This window comes from Electrophorus electricus, chromosome 2 (assembly GCF_041902795.1).
Source record: "Electrophorus electricus isolate QZ-2024a chromosome 2, ASM4190279v1, whole genome shotgun sequence".
Classification (NCBI taxonomy): Eukaryota; Metazoa; Chordata; class Actinopteri; order Gymnotiformes; family Gymnotidae; genus Electrophorus; species Electrophorus electricus.
The window spans coordinates 25,454,685-25,475,546 of NC_137498.1; the positions used below are offsets into that span (position 1 = coordinate 25,454,685).

A 20,862-nucleotide genomic window follows, 5' to 3' on the forward strand; every position below is an offset into this window, starting at 1 on the left:
GCTCTTCTTTCTCGTGTTCCATTTCTTGTAAGACCTTCAGAGTGGCCAAAGATGCAGCTTTTTATTTCCTTTGAGGACAGGCTGGAGCATCTTGACCTTATGCTTAAACCTTTTGCACACCTTGAATCTTGAGATCTAAAACAAGACCTCTTAGATACTGCCGATGAGAACACTGTCTTGGTCTCAATCCAATGTGTTTGTTCCTTATGAGAATCTTGATCCTTTTCTCTCTCAAGACAATTCCATCCTCATTCCAAGATGTGGCCTGAGATGTATCACAAGTGTCTACTCAGTGGTAGGTCTCTCAATCAGGGGTGATGTATTAACGCAAGTCTTCATAAGCATGTTTTACATCTCTGGAAGCACAGCAGCAAGAAAGGCTTAACTTTATAACTGACTGTTGTCAGATACAACCAGGGTTCTCAGACTGAGGGGTTGGACTTTTGGAGCTGGTTGTGGTAGATAGTCATAGGTCTTCGCAGGCAGGCCTTTCTGAGAGTTTTGGCTCTGTTGTTGGCTGCACAATGGTACTCCAGTCTTAATCAACATAACCTGGCGAGTTTGCTTTATCTAAGATGTGATGAGCAGGTTCTGAGGAACAGAAACTAACAATAAGAAATTAACAAGCTAACAAAGAAAGGACAAAAAATGAGTTAAACTAAGATAACATGAGAATCAAGTCTTTCTAACTACTTAGCTAAAGGCTATGGACTTAGTTAAAAAGAAATATTTTAGTCTTTGGGCCCCTGTATATGCTCATGCATATTCAATTCCCTGCATTGAATATGTTCTTGCATATTCAACAGCCTTTGTTTTCACAACGGGAGAAAATAATTTAGATGATACGATGTTGTGATGATACTAGCGAAGATGTAGATAAAAACAAATAAAACATACCAGAGATTTAGGTAGCTAAAAGATGCTGTGCTGCCATTTTGGAAAATAACTATTTTGTCAATTTCATTTCAGACATTTGTAATACACATTTAGATTATGTATTTTCTTTTATGTTGAAGTCTTCAAAACATTCTCTGACACATACTCTGACATTTTGTGTCACACATTACGCAACAAAAACTCAGAGATTTTAGCAAAGCAGTGCAGGGTGATAGTCAACAGCAGAGGTGTCAACAGAGATTTGTGAATGGGGTGCTCATTAAAAAACTCACCAGTGCTCACTCACCAGGTACAAACCTCTATCTACAGGTAAACCAACTCATCAGATAGTCTAGAGAAAAGGTGTTAAGCAAATGTTTGCTTCCTAGGAAATTCGGTTAGGCACTTTATGGACCACTTATCACTGTTGTTGCCAAAAAAAGATGTACTAACCAATACATCTTTTTTCTGTCTCAATGGATCCATGCTTGTAGATTAAAGGGGGGATGTAGATCAAAGTTCAGGATGTTTTTTTTTTCCTCTCACTCTCCCCCTTTTTACTGGTCTATTCTGACATTAGGTTAACCTGGCTGTGCCCAAGATCTGATGGTTTGGCACACCTGGCAACATGGAGGACCAACAACCTCTAAGACCATCTTCACTAACAGGCATGCCTTGGTTATCCTTTAAAGCCTAGCTGATTGGACAAATTAGATATAAGGGAACATAAGAGAAAATGTATGCATTAGTGTTGCTGTTAGCCTTGCTCCACATGGTAACCTGAACATTCAACACCCTGAGTAAATGTGAAGACAACCTGGCCTGTTACCTGTCCTAAGAAGTACTTTATAATGTCACTAGATTTACTCCGTGCCATGTATGCCAGGCTTTTGGTGTAGGATGGGATGACACCTGTGGATTTACCCCTTCTGACTTAAGTCAACTTTCACCCTTTCAACTGTCTGCTGCCATTGATGATAGCTAACAAGATTAATGTCCCCATGTAAAAGGTGAACTGTCCTCATTCACATTTGAGGATGTGGAACTCTCCACATCCTCAAATTGACTACATAGACCCCATATTCCTATTACACCCCCTAGTCATTTTAGTGGTGGAAAAATAATGTAACCCATGTAGTGCATCAGCAGTATGGCTATATTTGTATATCTAATAATAATGGCTTACTATTTTTGGGACATTCCCAATGTGTCCACACCATGAGGATAACATTACTCATGCCCAAGTGGCCATGTAATTTACCACAATGAGCAAATTGCTTATTTAACAATCAGAAATCTTTTTGCCAATTCACAGTCATGTGGTCCACAGAGACTATTGTATGGGACTGTGGAAATAAGGCTTATAGGAACTCTACAGTAGGACTGGTACTTGTTACTCCAGCCTAGCCATATCTGGTGCTTCTGTCATTAGTCTTGTTGAACTGACATTGAGGTGTCCCTAACACCTTCCGCAGCCACATCCTAGCTGACCCATGGACTAGCCCTGGGGTCACTGTTGGGTGGGCTTTCTTTTTGGGTGGAGTGACCAATGGGACCCTAAACCAGACCAATGGTTTAGCCTGGCAAGTCCAGAAATTACCTAATGACACCACTAATTCACCATCATGCTTAATCAGGAGCTCACTGCTGTCCAAACTGTTTTTAAAACAACTGTTATTTGCCACATCTGTTTAGTTAAAAAGGTGCATGCTCTTTATTAGTAACTTGAATAAGGAAATTAGTAACTCAAATAAGGGGCAGAGCCTTTTCGTATAAACTTCCTGTCAATGTTCAAGACTCAGACACAATCTTAGTATTTATATTTAAATTAATATCATTTCAACTGTGAAATCCTTGATTACCAGAACCATAAACTCTATGAACAACCCAGCATATATATTCCTCAATTCAAGTCAAAAGGCCTTTTATTGTCATTTCAGCTAATACAGGTATATAGTGAAACAAAATAATGTTCCTCAAGGACCATGAAGCAACTCAAAAGAAGTGTCACAGTTGGTCAGCCAGATAGCAGGGGAGACACGCCCACTCCTGCTAAGGATTACACCTCGCACCTGCCCCGTTCCCAGTCCCCTGACTACTGATTGCTTTCACCTGTTCCACATTCACTCTCTGCTCTATTTCAGCCCACAGATCCTCGGAGACAGAGCTGCACATTAGTGGTCCTACGACGTCAAATCGAACAACGTTTTCTGTCATTTGCCTAGAGGAAGACTAGCTCTTCTGTATTTTGTGTTTGAGGTTAAGTGCTTCCATTGCTAACAAACCAATGGAGAATAAGGAGTACCTCCTTGTTGACCCGCCTCTTGCTTCCATTCAGCAGCCGTTGTCACAAGAAGAACATAAGTTTAAACAATGTGAAATACACATAGATGGCAACACTGACCTGTGCATGAGACCAAGTGGTTAGACATGCAAAAGATTTACCATATTGTGATGTTTTAACAAATACCCTTATAGCATACAGTAGCTAATAATTTGGGAGCATAGTATTGTTAAATGGAATACAGTATTTGTTTAATATTTGTTGTCAGGGGTTGAGGAGTGTGATGGCATGGGGAAGAACAGTCTTGCTGTAAGGGCCCAAATGCATTGATACCTTTTCCCAGATGGCAGCAGAGAGAAGAGTTTGCGGAAGGGGGTATGGGATCATCCACAATGGTGGTAGCTTTGCGGAGAGAACATGTGTTATAAATGTCCATGATACAGAGGAAAGGGTCTCCAATGATTGCTTTTGGCTATTCTCACTATTCTCTGCAAGGTCATGAGGTCTGCGATGGAGCAATTTCAAAACCAGGCAGTGATGCAGCTTCTCTCTATAATGTGCAAAGATGGACTCTGGCAGATCTAGCTATGGCAGCACAGCTAAAAGGATAGAGCCAGAAGGAAACACAGGCAAGGGGGAACCCTGGAACATCAGCACTCCACCGCTCTCAGTCAACAAAAGAGAGGTGAAGTGACAACATCATAACCTCCCAGTTTACCACAGTTCACAATGTACATGGACCCTCAGATGTACACCTTTACCTAAGATGGGAAATATTTAATAAAATGCCTGACTGTACAGTCTTAAATATTGAGACTGTGTCTGAGTCTCAAACATTTACAGTAAGGTTATTCTATAGAATGGGAGCTTTATAGTATCTGCCCCTATTCTTGGTACTAGTAAAGAGCCTGCACCTATTGATCTAAGCACACATGGTGGGTCATAATACACTAGGACCTAAGGTCCTGTGGGTCCAGACCAATCAGTGCTTTGTAGGTCATTAGAAGTATTTTCAATACAATCAATATTTTACTGGGAGCCAACGTAATGGAGCCAAGATAGGAGTAATGTGATCAAACTTTCTAGTTCCATTAAGAACTCTGGCTGCTGCATTTTGAACTAGGTGGAGCTTCTTTAGGCACTTAGTGGAACAGCCAGATGGTAAGGGCTTACATTATTGTAATCTAGATGTGATAAAGGCATGGACTAGCTTTTCTGCATTATGTGAAGAGAGCACATTCCTTCTGATTTTCTGAACTTCTGATTTGTCAGGATTAAGTGAGAGAAGGTCTCTCAACATCCAGTGTCTGATGTCTTTACACACTCCTCAATAATGCTAAGATGATATATGTCCTCTGGTTTGGCTGAGACATATAGCTGAGTATTATCAGTATAGCAGTGGAAACTAGCACAGTGTTTACATATAATATCACCTAGAGATAGCATATATATAGAGAAAATAGCAGAAGCCCTACAACAGATCATTTTGGGACACCATAGCTAACCTTGTATGCTGAAAGGTCTCTATTTAGTAGCTGACCAATGTCCTGTCAATACTCTGAATGTTATTTTTAATGTGCTTAATTTTTTCACTGAAAAAAATGAATGAACTTAATACTACTATGTGTATCTGAGCATGTGTCAGTTATATTCCTAGTCAGATGTGAAATTGTATAAATAAAAGTCTAGGATTATTATTTTCTATTAGGGTTGAGAGATGAACTGTTCGAGTGGTAATAAGTACTTTTCTATACTTGAGAATGCGCTCCTTCCATATGCCTGAGAATGCAGCTGTCATGTCTGGAACTTGGCCATTTGATCACACAACGTGATAAGATGAGCATTGAGGAATGGTATCCCTTTGTTGATATATTCATACCCATGATGCATCTGGGTCTTGATTCCAAAATGTTTACTATCCACACATCTGAGCACGTTAGGAAAGCCAGCAATGTGAAACACCTTCTGGTATTATTTTGTTGCTCATGCTGTGCTGGGAACTGCATGTAAGTGTTGATGTACTTGCATAATGACATTTATTACTCTGTATGCAGTTGACTTGTGTACTTGAATAATGTCAGACACAGTTGTAAAGTAGGACTCTGTGTTGTGTTGCCAATCTGCAGCTAGGAGGTCTGTGACCTTTTATATCTCCAATTGACAAAATGGAAGCGTGAGTATAAATCGGAGTCCTCAAATTGATCAAGGGGGTGAAATCTGTCCTGCATAACTGGTTGCAGATGCAAACCAATGCATATTTCTTTTTTGTGTGTTTCCCCATCAATCAAATTGACCGGCCATTTTAATGGACTTCTTATGGCAGAACTTACACCTACTACAGGGTATGTGTAAATTTTAAAATATAACTTAAGAGCTATGTTGAAACTGTTACTTGGTGCAACCCGTTAATTTCTAGTAGCTCCTGAACTTGAACATAGTAGCAGATTACATTCAAATTAGGCTACAATCGAATTTACATTCAGATGGTGCAACTGGCTACTGATCTACACTCTTGGAACTTTAGAACCTCAAGGAATGTATGATTTAAACATCCAATTTTCTAATATAAATTGATTCATCTTCCTCGAACTTCAGAAGCACTCTAGGTCATACTCTGATCTAAGAAATCAAATTATGATGTTTACATGACCACTTGAATAATCAGATAACTGGAGAAATGACCGGATTATTAAGTGCCAGTAAACGCACTCATTGTATAAACAATGCTATAGCTACATAGTATGCATTGAACGTATCTAGTTTCTTGTCATCCCCAAGTTTATAATTTAAGCGTAAATAAAATTACTGGAGAATACATGGCTAATAATGGTTAGCTTTGTAAATTAGCCTAAAGTACGATGATAAACAGGCCGATGAGGATGAATGGTTTAGCAGGTATAATTGCTAACGACAACATGGGAGACGGAGAACAGACAATCAAACGCTAGTAAAACATAGGAGAAAAGGACACAAGCTATAGAGCAGGATTACAAAACGAAAGTATACAAAAACACTGCTTGGATAGCTATCCACGGAAGAGCTCTAAATACACATAGGCTACAATGAAATATATTCCAGTTAATAAACATATACAGGTATGGTGACACAAAGAGATGTGCAATGCTGATATAATTACAACAGTAGATAATTCACAATATATCCTTAGAGGACACTCCATCACAAAGTTCTAATCGAGGTCTTTAAAAATACTCCATCGTCAACAAACTCGCAATCATCAATTCACTCAGGGAAATGGAAGGTAGCACAACCCACGTTACCAAATCGTCTGTCGCACGTTCTGTGCAATAACGTATTTCCATCAGAAAGGTCGCCAATTTCACAAAATTTACATAATGCTGCTTTATTGTTAATAATTTTGCAATAAGTGTTTGCATTCTATTATACATGTTTATTACTATGTAGTTTATTATTCAGTGTAATTGTGTAACTATCCATTAATAGTGTAAAACTTAATAAATATAATTTATCATTTATCATAAACATTTAGCTCTGATTTTTTGTCTTTTCAGTTGAAGTGACAGTCCAAAGGTATTGATTTAAAATCAATCCCATGAAATAAGCTCGCACTTGAAATCTAGATCTTGTACAATCCTTATATATATATATATAATGTGTGTGTGTGTGTGTGTGTGTGTGTGTGTGTGTGTGTGTGTGTGTGTGTGTGAATTTAGTGGCACAAGCATTTAAAATATTACATCAAGATGAGACAATTTGTTTTGCAGTTTTTGTATGGGTAAATTATGGTTCATTTTTAATGAACAGCTGTTATATAGGAATGGGACTCCATAATGGTTAAATATTGAATGACATATTTCAGTGTATATTACCTTTACTTGAAGAGCCAAAATGGCGTAATGTAAATAGATTCAGTTTCCTCTTTAGAAAGGAAGGTTCGCTGACGATACAGAGTAACATACCCACAATCTGAAGTGGGAGAGGGGCAGCAGAAGACCAACGAAGTATATTTTTGTATCAAGTTTGCATTATTTTCTGGGTAACATTGATATACTTTTATTTTTATTCAGTCTATGTCGATTGTCATATTTCGATGAAAACTGATAAAAATAATTACGCCAGCGATCCAGTTTGCGCTTTTGTCTGCTAGCATAGGTTTTCGTTCGGAGTCGTTAGCTAGCTAGCTAGCCAGGCAGCCAGCCAGCTAGCTAGAACGCAATCAATTTACATTTATATTATAATAACTCAACTTGACGCAACTATCTTGTTTTTGTTTTAAAACGGGTAAGCTACTTTCGAAACTGATGTATGGGCTCCCCTTACAGTAAGATGAGTCGCTGTTTTGGAGTTAGGAAAGCATAGTTAGCTGTCTATCTTGTTACCTTGTAAGTTAGCTTCCAATGCACCAGTTAGCAGTTAAAATTTGCAAGCATTTGTTGTAGCAGGCCAAGTCTGTATAGCTGGTACGCTAGCTAGCTAGTAAAGTTAACATTAACATACTAGCAATTTCTTGTTGCATATACAAGAAAAGCCTATACAAGGTCACAAATAAATATTCAAAAAGTATTTCAGGGTCCAGTTGGTTCTGACCGCTTATGTTTTGTGAACTGCAGATAATTATAATTTGGCTAATAACGGAACCAGCGGCCCGGGCCTCAGTCCGCGGTCATAAACTGATCTAGTATTCGGGTTTCAAGCTCGTGCTTCGTTGTGCCAAAACACTTAGCTACACGGACTGAAGGTTCGTCATGGGCGACAGCAGAGGTAAGTTAATTTGGGGAGGTGACTATCATTGTTATTGAAATTACATATGTACATCAATACATGAAAAGCATGGTTGTTTTCTAACTTTAAGTTGGACAAGATATATTATGTCTAGATTTTAAGCTTTTCAATACACAGCCTTGATCCCACGACTTGATCAGCATTAATGTGAAAGAAGGCGTAAATGGTTGTATACCACATGGTGTCAGAAGTGCTTCTAAGCCACACCAGCAATCTTTAAATCACTATTTCATAGCGCAGTGTGGTATTTTTCACCCTGTCCACCCCCTACAAATAAGTAAGAATAAATTTTGTTTTTAAAACCTGCAGACCTGTTACATGGTAGCCTTTCAATAGGCTTTTCAGATTCTGGTTTGCAGTTTGGTTGCTTAGGCCACTATTATAGTATTTGTCAGACATTTAGATTTTACATCTGTGTTCTGAATAAAAGTGTAGAGCCTATTGTTCTTATCCTTACATTAAAGTTAACAATTTGTATTTTATGAAAATGGACAGATTTTCAAGTTGTGGTTTATGCAATGTAGGCCTGTAGAAAATAGTTGTTATCTATTAACCCTTATTTCCTTTACAGATTCTCGAAGTCCAGACAGCTCCTCTGTGTCCTCACCACCTTCTGGCCAACGGTCGCCCCCTTTGGCCCCCTCAGCAGCTGCCATGACCTCACTGCCGCCGATTACCTCAGCGGTCAACAGTCCTATTAGCAGCATGGGATCACCCTTTTCTGTCATCAGTTCTTCTTTGGGCTCCCCATGCCTACCTGGGACACCTTCCATTGGCTATGGCCCTATCAGCAGTCCCCAGGTAAGGTTCTGTTTACTAATTTATGAATGTGAGGAACCATAAACTTTGCTTATAATTCATTCACATTTACCTAGCAGATCTGGGTAAATGTTACGTGGGCGTGCCACCTCTTCTAAGATTTCAACTCATTCTATAAATTGTTAGTTAAATATATCCTGTAAATTTGTATTATGTTTTCTATATATATTCATTGAGGCAAGATAATTTCTTTTACAATCACAGATGTTCAGGAAAGAGGCAAATAACATTTAGGCCATTTAGGTCTAGCCTAGGTCAAAAGTTATTCTTTGTCTGGCATTTTTGCATAAGCCACAGATTACAGTGGTATATAGAGATGAACACTATTAGAACAGAAGGGTAGTCTAAATGGGGGTGTTTTTGTATTTTTAACACTATATATTCTTAACACTTTTATATTCGATGTGAAGACAACCTTTAGGGTTACACTTTTTGTGAATACATTTTTATTATTAATATTAGCAAGTTTAAAAAAACAGAAAACAAAAACACAGATATACAAACAGCAAATAAAATTATAACATGCCCTCACTTTAGGGTTACAATTTCATGTAATGTAAAGTTTTTAATGTTATTTGATTTCCCCTTTAAGACTAGTAAATAGCAGAATATTTTAGGAACAAGACACATCAATAGCAATACATATCTACAGTGTTAAAAAAGGCTTGTTAAAATATGTGATAATAATGTTCAGTGAGGAGACTTAAAGATCTGTAGCTGACCATTGAATTGAATTTTGATATGTTGATTGATGTGTGTGTACAGTACACAGTGTAAATGAGTACACTATGAACATATTTCTATGTCTAAATGCATTGATGCACTAACCCTTCAGAGAAGAGGTAACAAAAAAGTGGATAAAAAAATATATATAAGCATATTTAATAAAATAACCTATTCATATAGGCTCCCTTTACATATTTTTGGTTACTATAACATGCATTTCCATCTAAGACTGGTACTAATTAAAACTGCTTATTAGTGTGGCTGTAGGGACTCTGTCTTGTGTATGTGCCAATGTGCCCCTTCTGGTGATATTTTATTTTAAGTCTGTCAGCAAAATGACATGAAATCTGACCATTGAAATTTCATTTTCACTATAAAGGCTGGCCATTTGCAGCCTGGCCTGTCTCAAAGTTCTGAAGAGGGGCTATGTTATTATAAGTTAAATATTATTGTCGATGTACATGTTACCTTAGCCAGAGAAATTCAGTGGTGAAAAGTAAGACAGACAGGATGCATCTAATTGAAAAGCCTTTTTAAAAAATGTTTATGCAACTGCATAAATAAAGGGTTGCAAAGAAGATTTAATTAATCTTTAATTAAATGTAACAAATAATTAACATACTAGTACTTAATTTGTCCTCCATTAATTTTAAGTGCTACATTCTTGGTATGGAGTGTACAATCCCATGACATGCTGTCAGGTGTCTTCTGTTCCTCTCCTGAAGGATGATCTCTTTGAGTGCTTTGCTTTTTTATGGATAGTGCTGCCTGAACATGTGTTCAAAATTCTCCACAGATGGTCCAATATTAAGTTTACAAATCTAAACTAAGGACAAAAAGATTGTATGTATATATATATATATATATATATATATATATATATATATATATATATATATATATATATATATATATATATATATATATATATATATATATATATATATATATATAATTTTTTATTTTTTTACAAATCTACACAGTGAACCCAAGCTCTTATTTATGGTTTGTTCTTACTAATTTTAAGGGCCAAGAGGTTCCATTTATTGGTACGATCGATGTTTAGGTGACATACTTGGCCACTGCCACACTTTCAGCTAATTCTTCCTTAAGAATGCAGCAGTGGCCTTGGAAGAATGTTTGGAGTCTTTGTCATGTAGAAAGGTGCTTATGACCCACACTCAATAGAGAGGATAGCATCTTTTCTTAAATATTTTGCAGTACATCTAGTAATTCAAAAATGTTTAAGTTGTATTGAATTATGAAGATCTTGGCAAGCTTCTATGTTTTCCTTGAATCTGGTGAGTTTAAGAAATTGGTATTAATAAAATTAAAATGCTTAAAACATACTTATACTTAAATCAAGGCCATATCCATGAACTGAATATTGGTGGCACCAAGTCTACCTGTGGACAGGGAATTCACTAACTCATGAGATGAACTTGAAATCTCTTGTGCTTTCATTTTCACCTTCCTGTCTACGCACTCTCACTATCTGTCTCAGACTCACTGTCCCTGCTTGATTGTATTATCTTATACACCAATGAGAAGCAATACTAACATTTTAAAATATTTAACATTTAAATATTTTAAATTAACATTAGGATGACTGTTGTAAGGTCATTACTTGTCTTAACCATCAATATTTATTTGCTCCTTTTCTCACTTGCCTCCACCTCACCTTCTCTCCCTGCCCTGTCATTATCCTCATATTTTCTCCCTTGATGAAAAATAATTATCATCACTAAATTAGTGACAAGAAAGAATCTTGATAGATATATGACTGATAACAGGAGTCTGTACATTAGGATGAGACTGTTGTAATAGTATTATTTGATCTTCACAATCAATGATACTCCTTTTCTCATGCACCCCCAAGTCACCTTTTCTCTCTGACCTGTCAGCATGCTCATGTATGCAATAAATTAAAGCTGCTACTCTACATGTTCACATACATCACTACAGTGATTGACTTTACTGAGACTTTATATGGGATTTCTAACAAATCTAGCAAAAATATTAAAACATTAACATTAGTTGAATATGCCCGTCGCAATTGTGTGGTGCCTGAAAGTGTGGCTGATTACTTTCCAGGTAACTTAGCTTTGATAGCTAACATCAATAGTGATGGATTATTGATTTAGTATTTGCAAATTGGCTCATTTTCAGACAAAAATGTTAGTTTCCACTTCATACAATTATTGACACTTTTTAGTAAATCATTAATATAATTACAGTTTCAGCACAAAATGATGCATTGACATTAATGTTACCTTTTCCTGTCAGAGTCAGGAAAGTCTACCAGCTAGTCAGCAGTGCTGGTATGGTGGTGCGGTGTTACAATGCCGTAAATGTAAATGTACAATAGTGTCCCATCAACAACAGATGGGAACACTGATTGATCCTTACATTGTGTGAAGGTATTGCGTAGAAATATTTTAATTTTTACCTCAGTATATTAGGGGGACATTTTGAGGATATCTGAATATGGGGGCGAACATGTCTCCCAATATAGTGACCATAGCCTTGACTCAAAAACATCACAAAAGAAACACTAAATGACCTTCTAAGAGTGGTTAAGAATGGTAAGAGATATTTGAATGTACTTTAGACTACTTAAAAAATCGATGTGTATACTTCCATACAATGCAGTGCTCTACATTGATCTTTATGTGGGGAATAAGATGACTCACTGAATATTTCTTTCTTTTTTTGGTTAATTGACCATTCAACCTTTTATTCTAGCTAAACAAAATTGGAATTTGAGCTTACTCTGAGAACAAGCTTGCTGTAATGTTTATCTAGGCATTGTTGCAACTTGAATGATTCATTTATAAAATGGAATGGTTTTGTGCATGTAAAAATATGCAGGTCATTCCTTTGTACTTCTTTCCTCTCAAAGATACAGCATCATGATTGCTTTTTGTGATATTTTATACTAAACAAGAATAATATAGAAGACTACTATGCAGCAATATTTGTAGTGGTTGACACATATGGGTTTTTAAGAGTAGAAACAGGTATTTAGGGAACATTTTGACAAAATACCAATATATTGCATATTAAAAAAAAAAACCCAAAACAAATAGACACATGATCTTTAACCTCCATGTGCACCTCCAATTTTACGCTCATTTTTGAATGATTTGTACTTCTACACTTTGTACTTCAGATAACACTACTTATGTGAAATTGTATATATAGCACAATAATCATTCAGGATTCAAGTAGAGACTTAGGGCAAGACATTTATTCACATCCAGGGTTTTCTTCCCCCATAATTTAGGCTCTGTTTGAGCTGATCTAATATAGAAGAAAATGTAAAAAAAACCAAACCTTGGGACAAGGACATTACTTAGCACTTGGTAGGGGGCACCTCTTGAAAAGCAGATTGTAATCCAGGTGACCCCTCTGTTGTCAGTGCATTATCACTGACGTGACCAGAAGCTTGTCATCTGATACTGATTGTAAGACACAACACACAAACATTTGGCTCCATGTCACTAACTGACTTCTAATGCTCTAGTTATGTGCAGTTTAGCTTTTTCAGCAACTGATTTGAATTGAAAGGAAAACCTACCTCTTTGCTGTGTCAGTGAACGTCAGCTTCCTACATTGAAAGTTTGATGCTAGTTGTAGGGCTTATGCAGCACTGACTTACAGATTGGTTTCATTTAACAATTGGTTAGTCATTATGAGAAAATCATGAAAAGAATTGGACTGAGTTTCTACTGCTCCACACTCACCTTGGAAGGATCTCAGACTATTTGTATCCTGCGTATTTGTTTATTTAGTAGTTGTTTTTTGTATTTGACCTATACATCACACAAAACACCCACATGAGAGAATCAGATATATACTGCTCAAAAAAATTAAGGGAACACATAAATCACACATCATACCTGGATAAATGAAAGATTCAAGTAAAAAATATTTGTTGGTATAAATTGTGTACTTCTCTGAGAATAAAATGATGAAATAATGGTGAGTAGACACCAAAATTGTTAACCCACTGAAGGCTGGATTCAAAATTACACTGAAAATCAAAGCAAAAAATAGAAATCACAAGTGGATTCAGTTTTGTCATAACATATGATGTGGCTCAGTAGTGTGTAGCACCCACATGCCTGTATGTACTGCTGACAAGAATTGGATATGCTCTTGATGAGATGGCAGATGGTCTCCTGGGGATCTCCTCCCGGACCTGGATCAGGGCATTACTGAGCTCCTGGACAGTCTGTGAATACTTGGCAGTGTCTTATGCACTGATGCATAAGGTCCCAGTGGTTCTCAGTTGGATTCAGGTCTGGGGAACATGAGGGGCCATCATCGTGGGCTTGGTCATTCAGGAACTGCCTACACATGCTATTAGCAATGAAGCTAGTAAAAAAGAAGCTAATATTGTCTTTTACTAAGTTGCCAAACATTGTTGTGATGTTTTAGCAAAATAATTATTACATGCATTTTGATGTATAGTGACTGATGATTTTTTTGGGCACTTTGGAGATGTCTAGGACACCTTGTGGAAAATACTGTGTAGCTCTTGAGTACATCTATGTATATGCTCAAAAGTATTCACCTTATCTGACAAAACCCCGGTGAATCAAGAAATGTAGAGCATAACTGAAATTTCCTCTCCAGCATCCACATACATATTATAAACCCCAAAATAAAATGTGCTTAACATTTCTGTATTAGATGAGAAGTGGAACCTAAATGATGGGTTTGAATGAATGTGTTGGCCCAAGGGTCTAATTCAATTTGAAACTAGAATGATCATTGTGCTATATATACAATTTCAGATAACTAGTGTTAAAGGGTACAAGTTCAAATTGTTTAAAAAGAGCTTAGAAAATGGAGGTACTCACAGAGGTTAAGTGATGAAACATATGAGAACACAAGTGAGAAATGTCTTTATATAGTAGTCATGGCCAAAAGCTTTGAGACTGATACAAATTTTCACAAAGTTTACTGCCTCAGTTTTTTAGATTCTTATGTCATGTTTATATGGAATAGTGAAATACTTTTATAAGCATTTCATTGAAATACATCCAGTTTAATCAAAGACTTAATATTTACATTGTTGACCCTTCTTTTTTAAGACTTCTGCAATTCACCTTGGCATGCTGGATATCAGCTTCTGGGCAAAATCTTGACTGATGGTAACCCATTCCTGCCTAACCAGTGTTTGGAGTTGATCACAGTTTCTGTGTTTTTGTTTGTCCACCCTCTTTTTGAGGATTGACCACAAGTTCCCAATGGGATTGAGTTTTGGGGAGTTTCCTGGCCATGGACCCAAAATATCAATGTTTTGTTCACTGAGCCACTTTATCATTTTTCCCTTGTGACATGGTGCTCCATCATGGTGGGAAAAGCATTGTTCATCACTAAATTGCTCCTGTATTGTTGGGAGAAGTTGTACTTGGAGGATCTTTTGATACCATTCCTTATTCATGGCAGTGTTTTAGGCAAAATTATCAGCAAACCCACATCCCCAAGGGTCATCCAAATGAAAAGCGACTCCACACATGAATAGTCTCTGGATTCCTGTTGGCATGACAAAGGACTCATGGTAATGCACACCTTTTCTTCTCTGGACAATCATTTGTGTAGATGTCCAAAACAGTCTGAAGGGGGTTTCATCAAAGAAAATAACCTCAGTCCTCTGTCCTCTGCAATCCAATCCCTGTGCTTCCTGCGGAATGTCAGTCTGTCCTTGATGTTTTTCTTGGAGAGAAGTAGTTTCTTTGTTACCCTTCTTGACACCAAGTCATCCTCCAAAAGCCTTCACCTCACTGTGCATGCAGATGCACTCACACCTTCCTTCTGCCATTCCTGAGCAAGCTCTGCTTGACCTGATTCTGTAGCTACATCCTCTTTAGGAGACAGTCCTGGTGCTTTCTTGAGTTTCTTGGGTGGCCTGAAGCGTTCTTCACTGCAATTGAAACTCTCTCCTTGATGATTCAATAAATTGATTTATCAGTTATGGTTATCAGTAATGATTGATTTAGGTGCTATCCTTCATGTCCTTGTCTGTGAAGCCCTTTTGATGCAAAGCAATGGTGAATTGGAGGCAAGTGTGGCTAACAAGGTGACAATGGTTTCAAGCACCACCACCCCTTTTATAACAACCAGTCTGCTCTTCTAATTCAGTCAGCATGACAGGGAGCTATCAGCTGCCTTGTCCTTATTAACACTTTCAGCTGAGCTAACGAGATCACTGAAATGATGTTAGCAGGTCATTTTGTGGCAGGGCTAATTGCAGTGGCTGGAATGCAGTAATTTTTGTGATTAAGTTAATTTTCATGGCAAGGAATGACTTCGCAATTCATCTGATCACTCTTCATAACAATTTGGAGTTGATGCAAATTGCCACCATAAAAACTAAAGCAGCAAACTTGGTGAAAACCAAAAGAGCTGCATAAGTGATTATTCACTAATGGAGAAAATAGGTAGTGAAACTATGTGTAAAAATATTATTAATAATAGAAGCTAGGGTGCCAAAATTGGTCAATCTAGAGAGCAGAAATAAAATGAACTTGAATAGCAGATCTGATAAAAGTAATAGTGAAAATGAGTGCACCATAATAGATAGTATGTAAATGATAGTATAAACTGGACATATGAGTATGGTGTAACTCAGCACAGTTCATACACCAGGAGGTCGGTAGTGTCCCTGCTGTAAGGAGACTCGTTGTACAGTCTTCTACAGTGGGGAGAAAAGATCTCATATGGCACTCCTTAGCACAGCACAGCTGTATCTGTCTTCTGCTGAATGTGCTTCATTGTTTGTCCACTATAGTGTACTGGGGGTGTGATGTATTGTCCATAATTGCCAGCAGCTTATTAAGAGTCCGTTTTTCTGCAAAATCCAATAGAGCACATCAGGCCCTCATGCCACCCTCATGGAGTCTGTTTGACAATTTTGGTCAGAAACATGTACATCAGTAGCCTACTGGAAGTCATTATGTAGAGCTATACTCTCAAAGGAACTGATGCTGGTCCTACTGCTGGGTTGATATCTTTCTATATCCCTGTCTAGCGCTCTTTATTTATTGGCCCGTGTACTGGTATCTCCTCCATGCTCTTGAAAATGTGCCGGAGACACAGTAGACTTTCTTGTGACAGCATGTATGGATGTCAAAGTCAGATTTATTTATATAGCATGTTTTACAACAGCCATTTTCACAAAGTTTTACAGATGACCGAATCAAAGCCTCTAGTGAGTAAGCCAAGGGGAGCATTGGCTAGCAAAAACTCCCTAAGAGCATGACGAAGAATCCTTCAGGGGAACCCAGACTCAAGGGGGGACCCATCCTCCTCAACATTGGATGCCACAATAGCAGCAAAATAAACAATAAAGAACAAAATGAGCAATGAGAACAAATAAGCAGAGGACATCTATTCTGGGTTCCAAATTGTCCTAATTTGGGATCCATGAGTGTAGGTGTGTTTGAAACCCATGTGGCAAAAGAACGTCTGCTCAGGGCGATGGAGAAGAGGTGGGGGTGAACCACAGCAGGGGGCATCAGGAGGTGGTGGGAGGAGTCACAGCAGCTGAGATGGGTTGAGGCTCAGCAACATGTCTTATGTTCTCTTAAGCATATTTATCCAGTTGTCACACTGGTCCATCTTGACTCAAAACGTCTAAGCAGGCCCTACCCATTTGCCAGAGCACTTTTTTGGACTTTAAAAATAATTTTTTTTTAGCAATAATACAATTCAGTCTGATATTTGATGAAAATGGTTCAGTTAGATGTTAATCCTCATTTTGTTTAATGCTTTTCTCATTAATAGAGTGCAATGGATAAAAGTAAACAAGACATTGTCTTTGCTAGTCATTACAAATGTTGGAGCTCAGCAAGGTTGTTTTAGTTTTCCACTTTTGTTCCAGTGACTTCTCTAAAGTTATGAGGACTTAACTAACAAGGTGATATGAATTCATTTCAGTGGTTTTAGTAGGTCAGTAGACTGGTGTGAGCACAGAAAAGTGTGAACACAGAAAAGACAGAAGAAATTATTTTGAACTCTCCCCAGACTTCTATTCATCCCCTATAACAATTCACAATGTGCAAACTTTTTTAGTTGTAGAAAGGCACAGCATCATATCTGAGTCTTTGTAGATTGAGATTTTGTGGGTTTTGGGACTAATAACTAGATTTTAATTGCAGTGTTACATACCTGTATTTCAGATTGTTATATAATACTGTGCTAGAACAAGGTATAGTTGTTTAGGTGAAACTGAGGAGCAAATTGCTCTTTGTTCCAAACTTTTAAAACTTTGTTCCAAAATAGTTTTATTACCACATACAAAACTGTTTAAAAGAAGTTGCAAGTTAGAGAGGATTGTAATTGTTTAGTTGTGCTGTTTTCTGTCTTTTCAAATAAAAACACTTAATGACCCCATGCTGGCTATTCTACCTGTTCTCTACAGTGCTAATAGTCTATATTGTGCTGATCCTTGACAGCAGAACATGAGCTTTCCAAATCCAGATAACTCTGATCCAGATTAACTTTTTGAACAACTTGGCGCTAGTGATGCACAGTAAAATGATACCAAACAGGTGTCCATACATTTTACAGTCAAATATAAATTGTAATTCCATACTGCTTGCCCTACTATTGTACTTTAAAGTCCATTGAATGACCTATACCCAGCTCATGTTGGCCTCTTTCGTAAGTAACTTGGCTTTGGCGAAAGGGTATGTACATATACATTTTCACTATAAATTCACTTGTAAATATTATTCATGCAAACATTTATGAATGGCATAAATAAAACTGTCTAATCCTTTCAGTGACTGTTTATATTTTTTATTTTCCTCACACCTGGGTCTGCTACCAGAGTATTTTCAATGTTTCTACAGTTATGGTGTTCTGGACTGAAATAATTGTTGTCATTCTTGGTGTGACATAGGTGAGTGACTGAAAAAAGATCAAGAAGCAGGTGCAAGTCTCTGAACATAAAAAATATTTATTACAAAAACAAAACAAAGAACGTAATGATAAGCAGTTTGCACTTTTCACAAAGCACAGCAAACAATACAGACAGTACAGACAATGACCAACAACCAGTGTGTTAGACAAAGGGAATTATTTACACAAATTGATTGTGCAGAGAACAAGGGACAGGTGAAATCAGGAATAAGCAGGAGCCAGGCTAACAAAGGGGCTATTACAACACGTGGGGGAAGGTACACACACACACACACACACACACACACACACACACACACACACACACACACACACACACACACAGTGATACATCAACACGAAAAACAACACAAAAATGCATCTCATTGTCTTTTTCAGATCAACTCTACAGTGTCCATGTCAGGCCTGCATGCTGTGAGCAGTTCAGATGACGTAAAGCCACCATTTGGCATAAAGCCACTTTCAGGCCACAGCCCTGGACCCACACTCTCTCAGAAACGCCTTTGTTCCATTTGTGGGGACCGCTCCTCTGGTACATAACAAGACATACAAAAAAAAATAGAGAAGTGGAAAACTAAAAGAATGGTCATGGCACTAAACACTCTGCTGCACATCAGTTAAGAAGAGACTCAGTTCTGTGAATTGTGGCCAAGCTTTGTAGAGTAGACTAGATAAAGAAAAGATCAAGAATCTTGAAAATACTGAATAAATAATCTACTTTAAAAATCCATCATGTACAGTATTTTACAGTAATATTGCTTAGTTTGATACATGACATCATATTCATTCAGTAGGAAGTAAATCAATTCAAAACCATAATTATTAATAATTAATGATATCACTGGAGGCCATAACTGAGTTTGCACTCATGACCTATCCCTGCCCTTCATCTTTTCTACCCCATTCTCTCTTTCCATCCTTCTTCTGATGTCTTCAGGTAAGCATTATGGTGTGTACAGTTGTGAGGGTTGTAAGGGCTTTTTTAAGCGCACTGTGAGAAAGGACCTGAGCTACACTTGCAGAGACAACAAGGACTGTATGGTCGACAAGCGCCAGAGGAATCGCTGCCAGTACTGCCGCTACCAAAAATGCCTGGCCATGGGCATGAAAAGAGAAGGTAAGACCTCTTACCTCTGTACATATTATGCCACCTACCAGAAAAATACTTGCTATAGAAGGCAAGGCATAAGAGGTAAGGAGAGTGAAAGCAAGTGTGCACTCACAGCAAATGGTGTAAGAGATGAAGGGACAAGTTTTTGATTTAAACATTAAATTGTTCTTCAAAAATCAGTTGATACTTTGCTTTGAAGTCTGTAGATGTGAAGTTAAAAATAAATTATATGGAAAACTTATAACCACAATGGTTTAAAGTGGGTAATTATGGGTAGTGGCAATTATAGTGTTAAAAGAAAAGAATGGGAGAAGACAAAGAGGAGAAGGGGGGAAATTTTGTCAATACTAACCCCTGTCCCCCTGTGTCCCTCTTTTTTTCCTCTCATTCTGTCTTTTCCTCCCTCTCCTTCTGTAGTGGTCCAAGATGAACGGCAACGATGTAAGGAGAAAGAGGGAAGGAGGGGTGTGTGTGTGTGTGTGTATGTGCGCATGTAGGGGATGTAGAATGAACTGGGTTGTTGTCAACACTTTAGACACTGGCTTTGTTAAGTGTAGGGTAGAATCTTTCAACTGCAGTCATAACAAAACCCTTAATTAACCATTTAGTAAAAGTTTCTTGAATTTTATACACGTTCAGAATGAGCTAGTTTATATTATAAAGCATGCAAACATGACTTTAAAACTAACCAGTATGTATATCTATGTGCATATCCTCTTCTCTTCTCTTCTCTTCTCTTCTCTTTTCTTCTCTTCTCTTCTATGTTTTTCTCTTATGTCTCTTTCCCTTTTGTCTCTTTTTACTTTGTGCATGGACTGCAGCCGTTCAGGAAGAGCGTCAAAGGAACAAAGAGCGAGATGGGGAAGTGGAGTCCACTAGTGCAGTAAATGAGGAGATGCCAGTAGAAAAGATTCTAGAAGCAGAAATGGCCGTGGAGCAGAAAACCGAACTTCACACTGATGGAAGTTCAGGAACCAGCTCTGTGAGTGACTGAGCTAATAATCTAAACACATTAATGCTTATAAATCACTGTTTTTGGCATTCACTTAAGAAAGTGGAATTTATGTGAAAGCCCCACTGCAATTCCGATGTACATAAGCTTGTTAAGTTTTTTTATGTATATTTTAACTCTCTCACTCATGCCCTTGCTCTCGCTCTCTCTCTCTCTTGCAATCTTTCTTGGGTATGCTCTCTTTGGTGCTCTTTCTCTCCTCCAGCCAAACGATCCTGTCACTAATATCTGTCAGGCAGCTGATAAGCAACTCTTCACTCTGGTGGAGTGGGCCAAGAGGATCCCACACTTCTCAGAGTTAGCTCTCGATGATCAGGTCATCCTCCTGCGTGCTGG

The 20,862-nt window shown here is 37.8% G+C and overlaps 1 protein-coding gene across 16 annotated transcripts in view; it reads left to right on the forward strand.

The window, feature by feature from the left end:
- Positions 1-7,040: 7,040 nt before the first annotated feature.
- rxrba (retinoid x receptor, beta a) overlaps positions 7,041-20,862 on the forward strand; it is a 64,740-nt gene continuing 50,918 nt past the window's right edge. For 5 of the 16 annotated variants that reach the window (XM_081696604.1, XM_081696624.1, XM_081696615.1 and 2 more), the window contains exons 1-8: positions 7,080-7,420; positions 7,750-7,900; positions 8,493-8,722; positions 18,782-18,935; positions 19,341-19,520; positions 19,932-19,955; positions 20,336-20,496; positions 20,732-20,861. In XM_081696604.1, the coding sequence (XP_081552730.1) occupies positions 7,885-7,900; positions 8,493-8,722; positions 18,782-18,935; positions 19,341-19,520; positions 19,932-19,955; positions 20,336-20,496; positions 20,732-20,861 (895 nt within the window). In that variant the 5' untranslated portion in view covers positions 7,080-7,420; positions 7,750-7,884. Of the gene's footprint in view, positions 7,421-7,749; positions 7,901-8,492; positions 8,723-18,781; positions 18,936-19,340; positions 19,521-19,931; positions 19,956-20,335; positions 20,497-20,731; position 20,862 lie in introns of all 16 variants that reach the window. The other 11 variants (XM_081696592.1, XM_081696600.1, XM_081696585.1 and 8 more) reach the window with 7 other exon arrangements.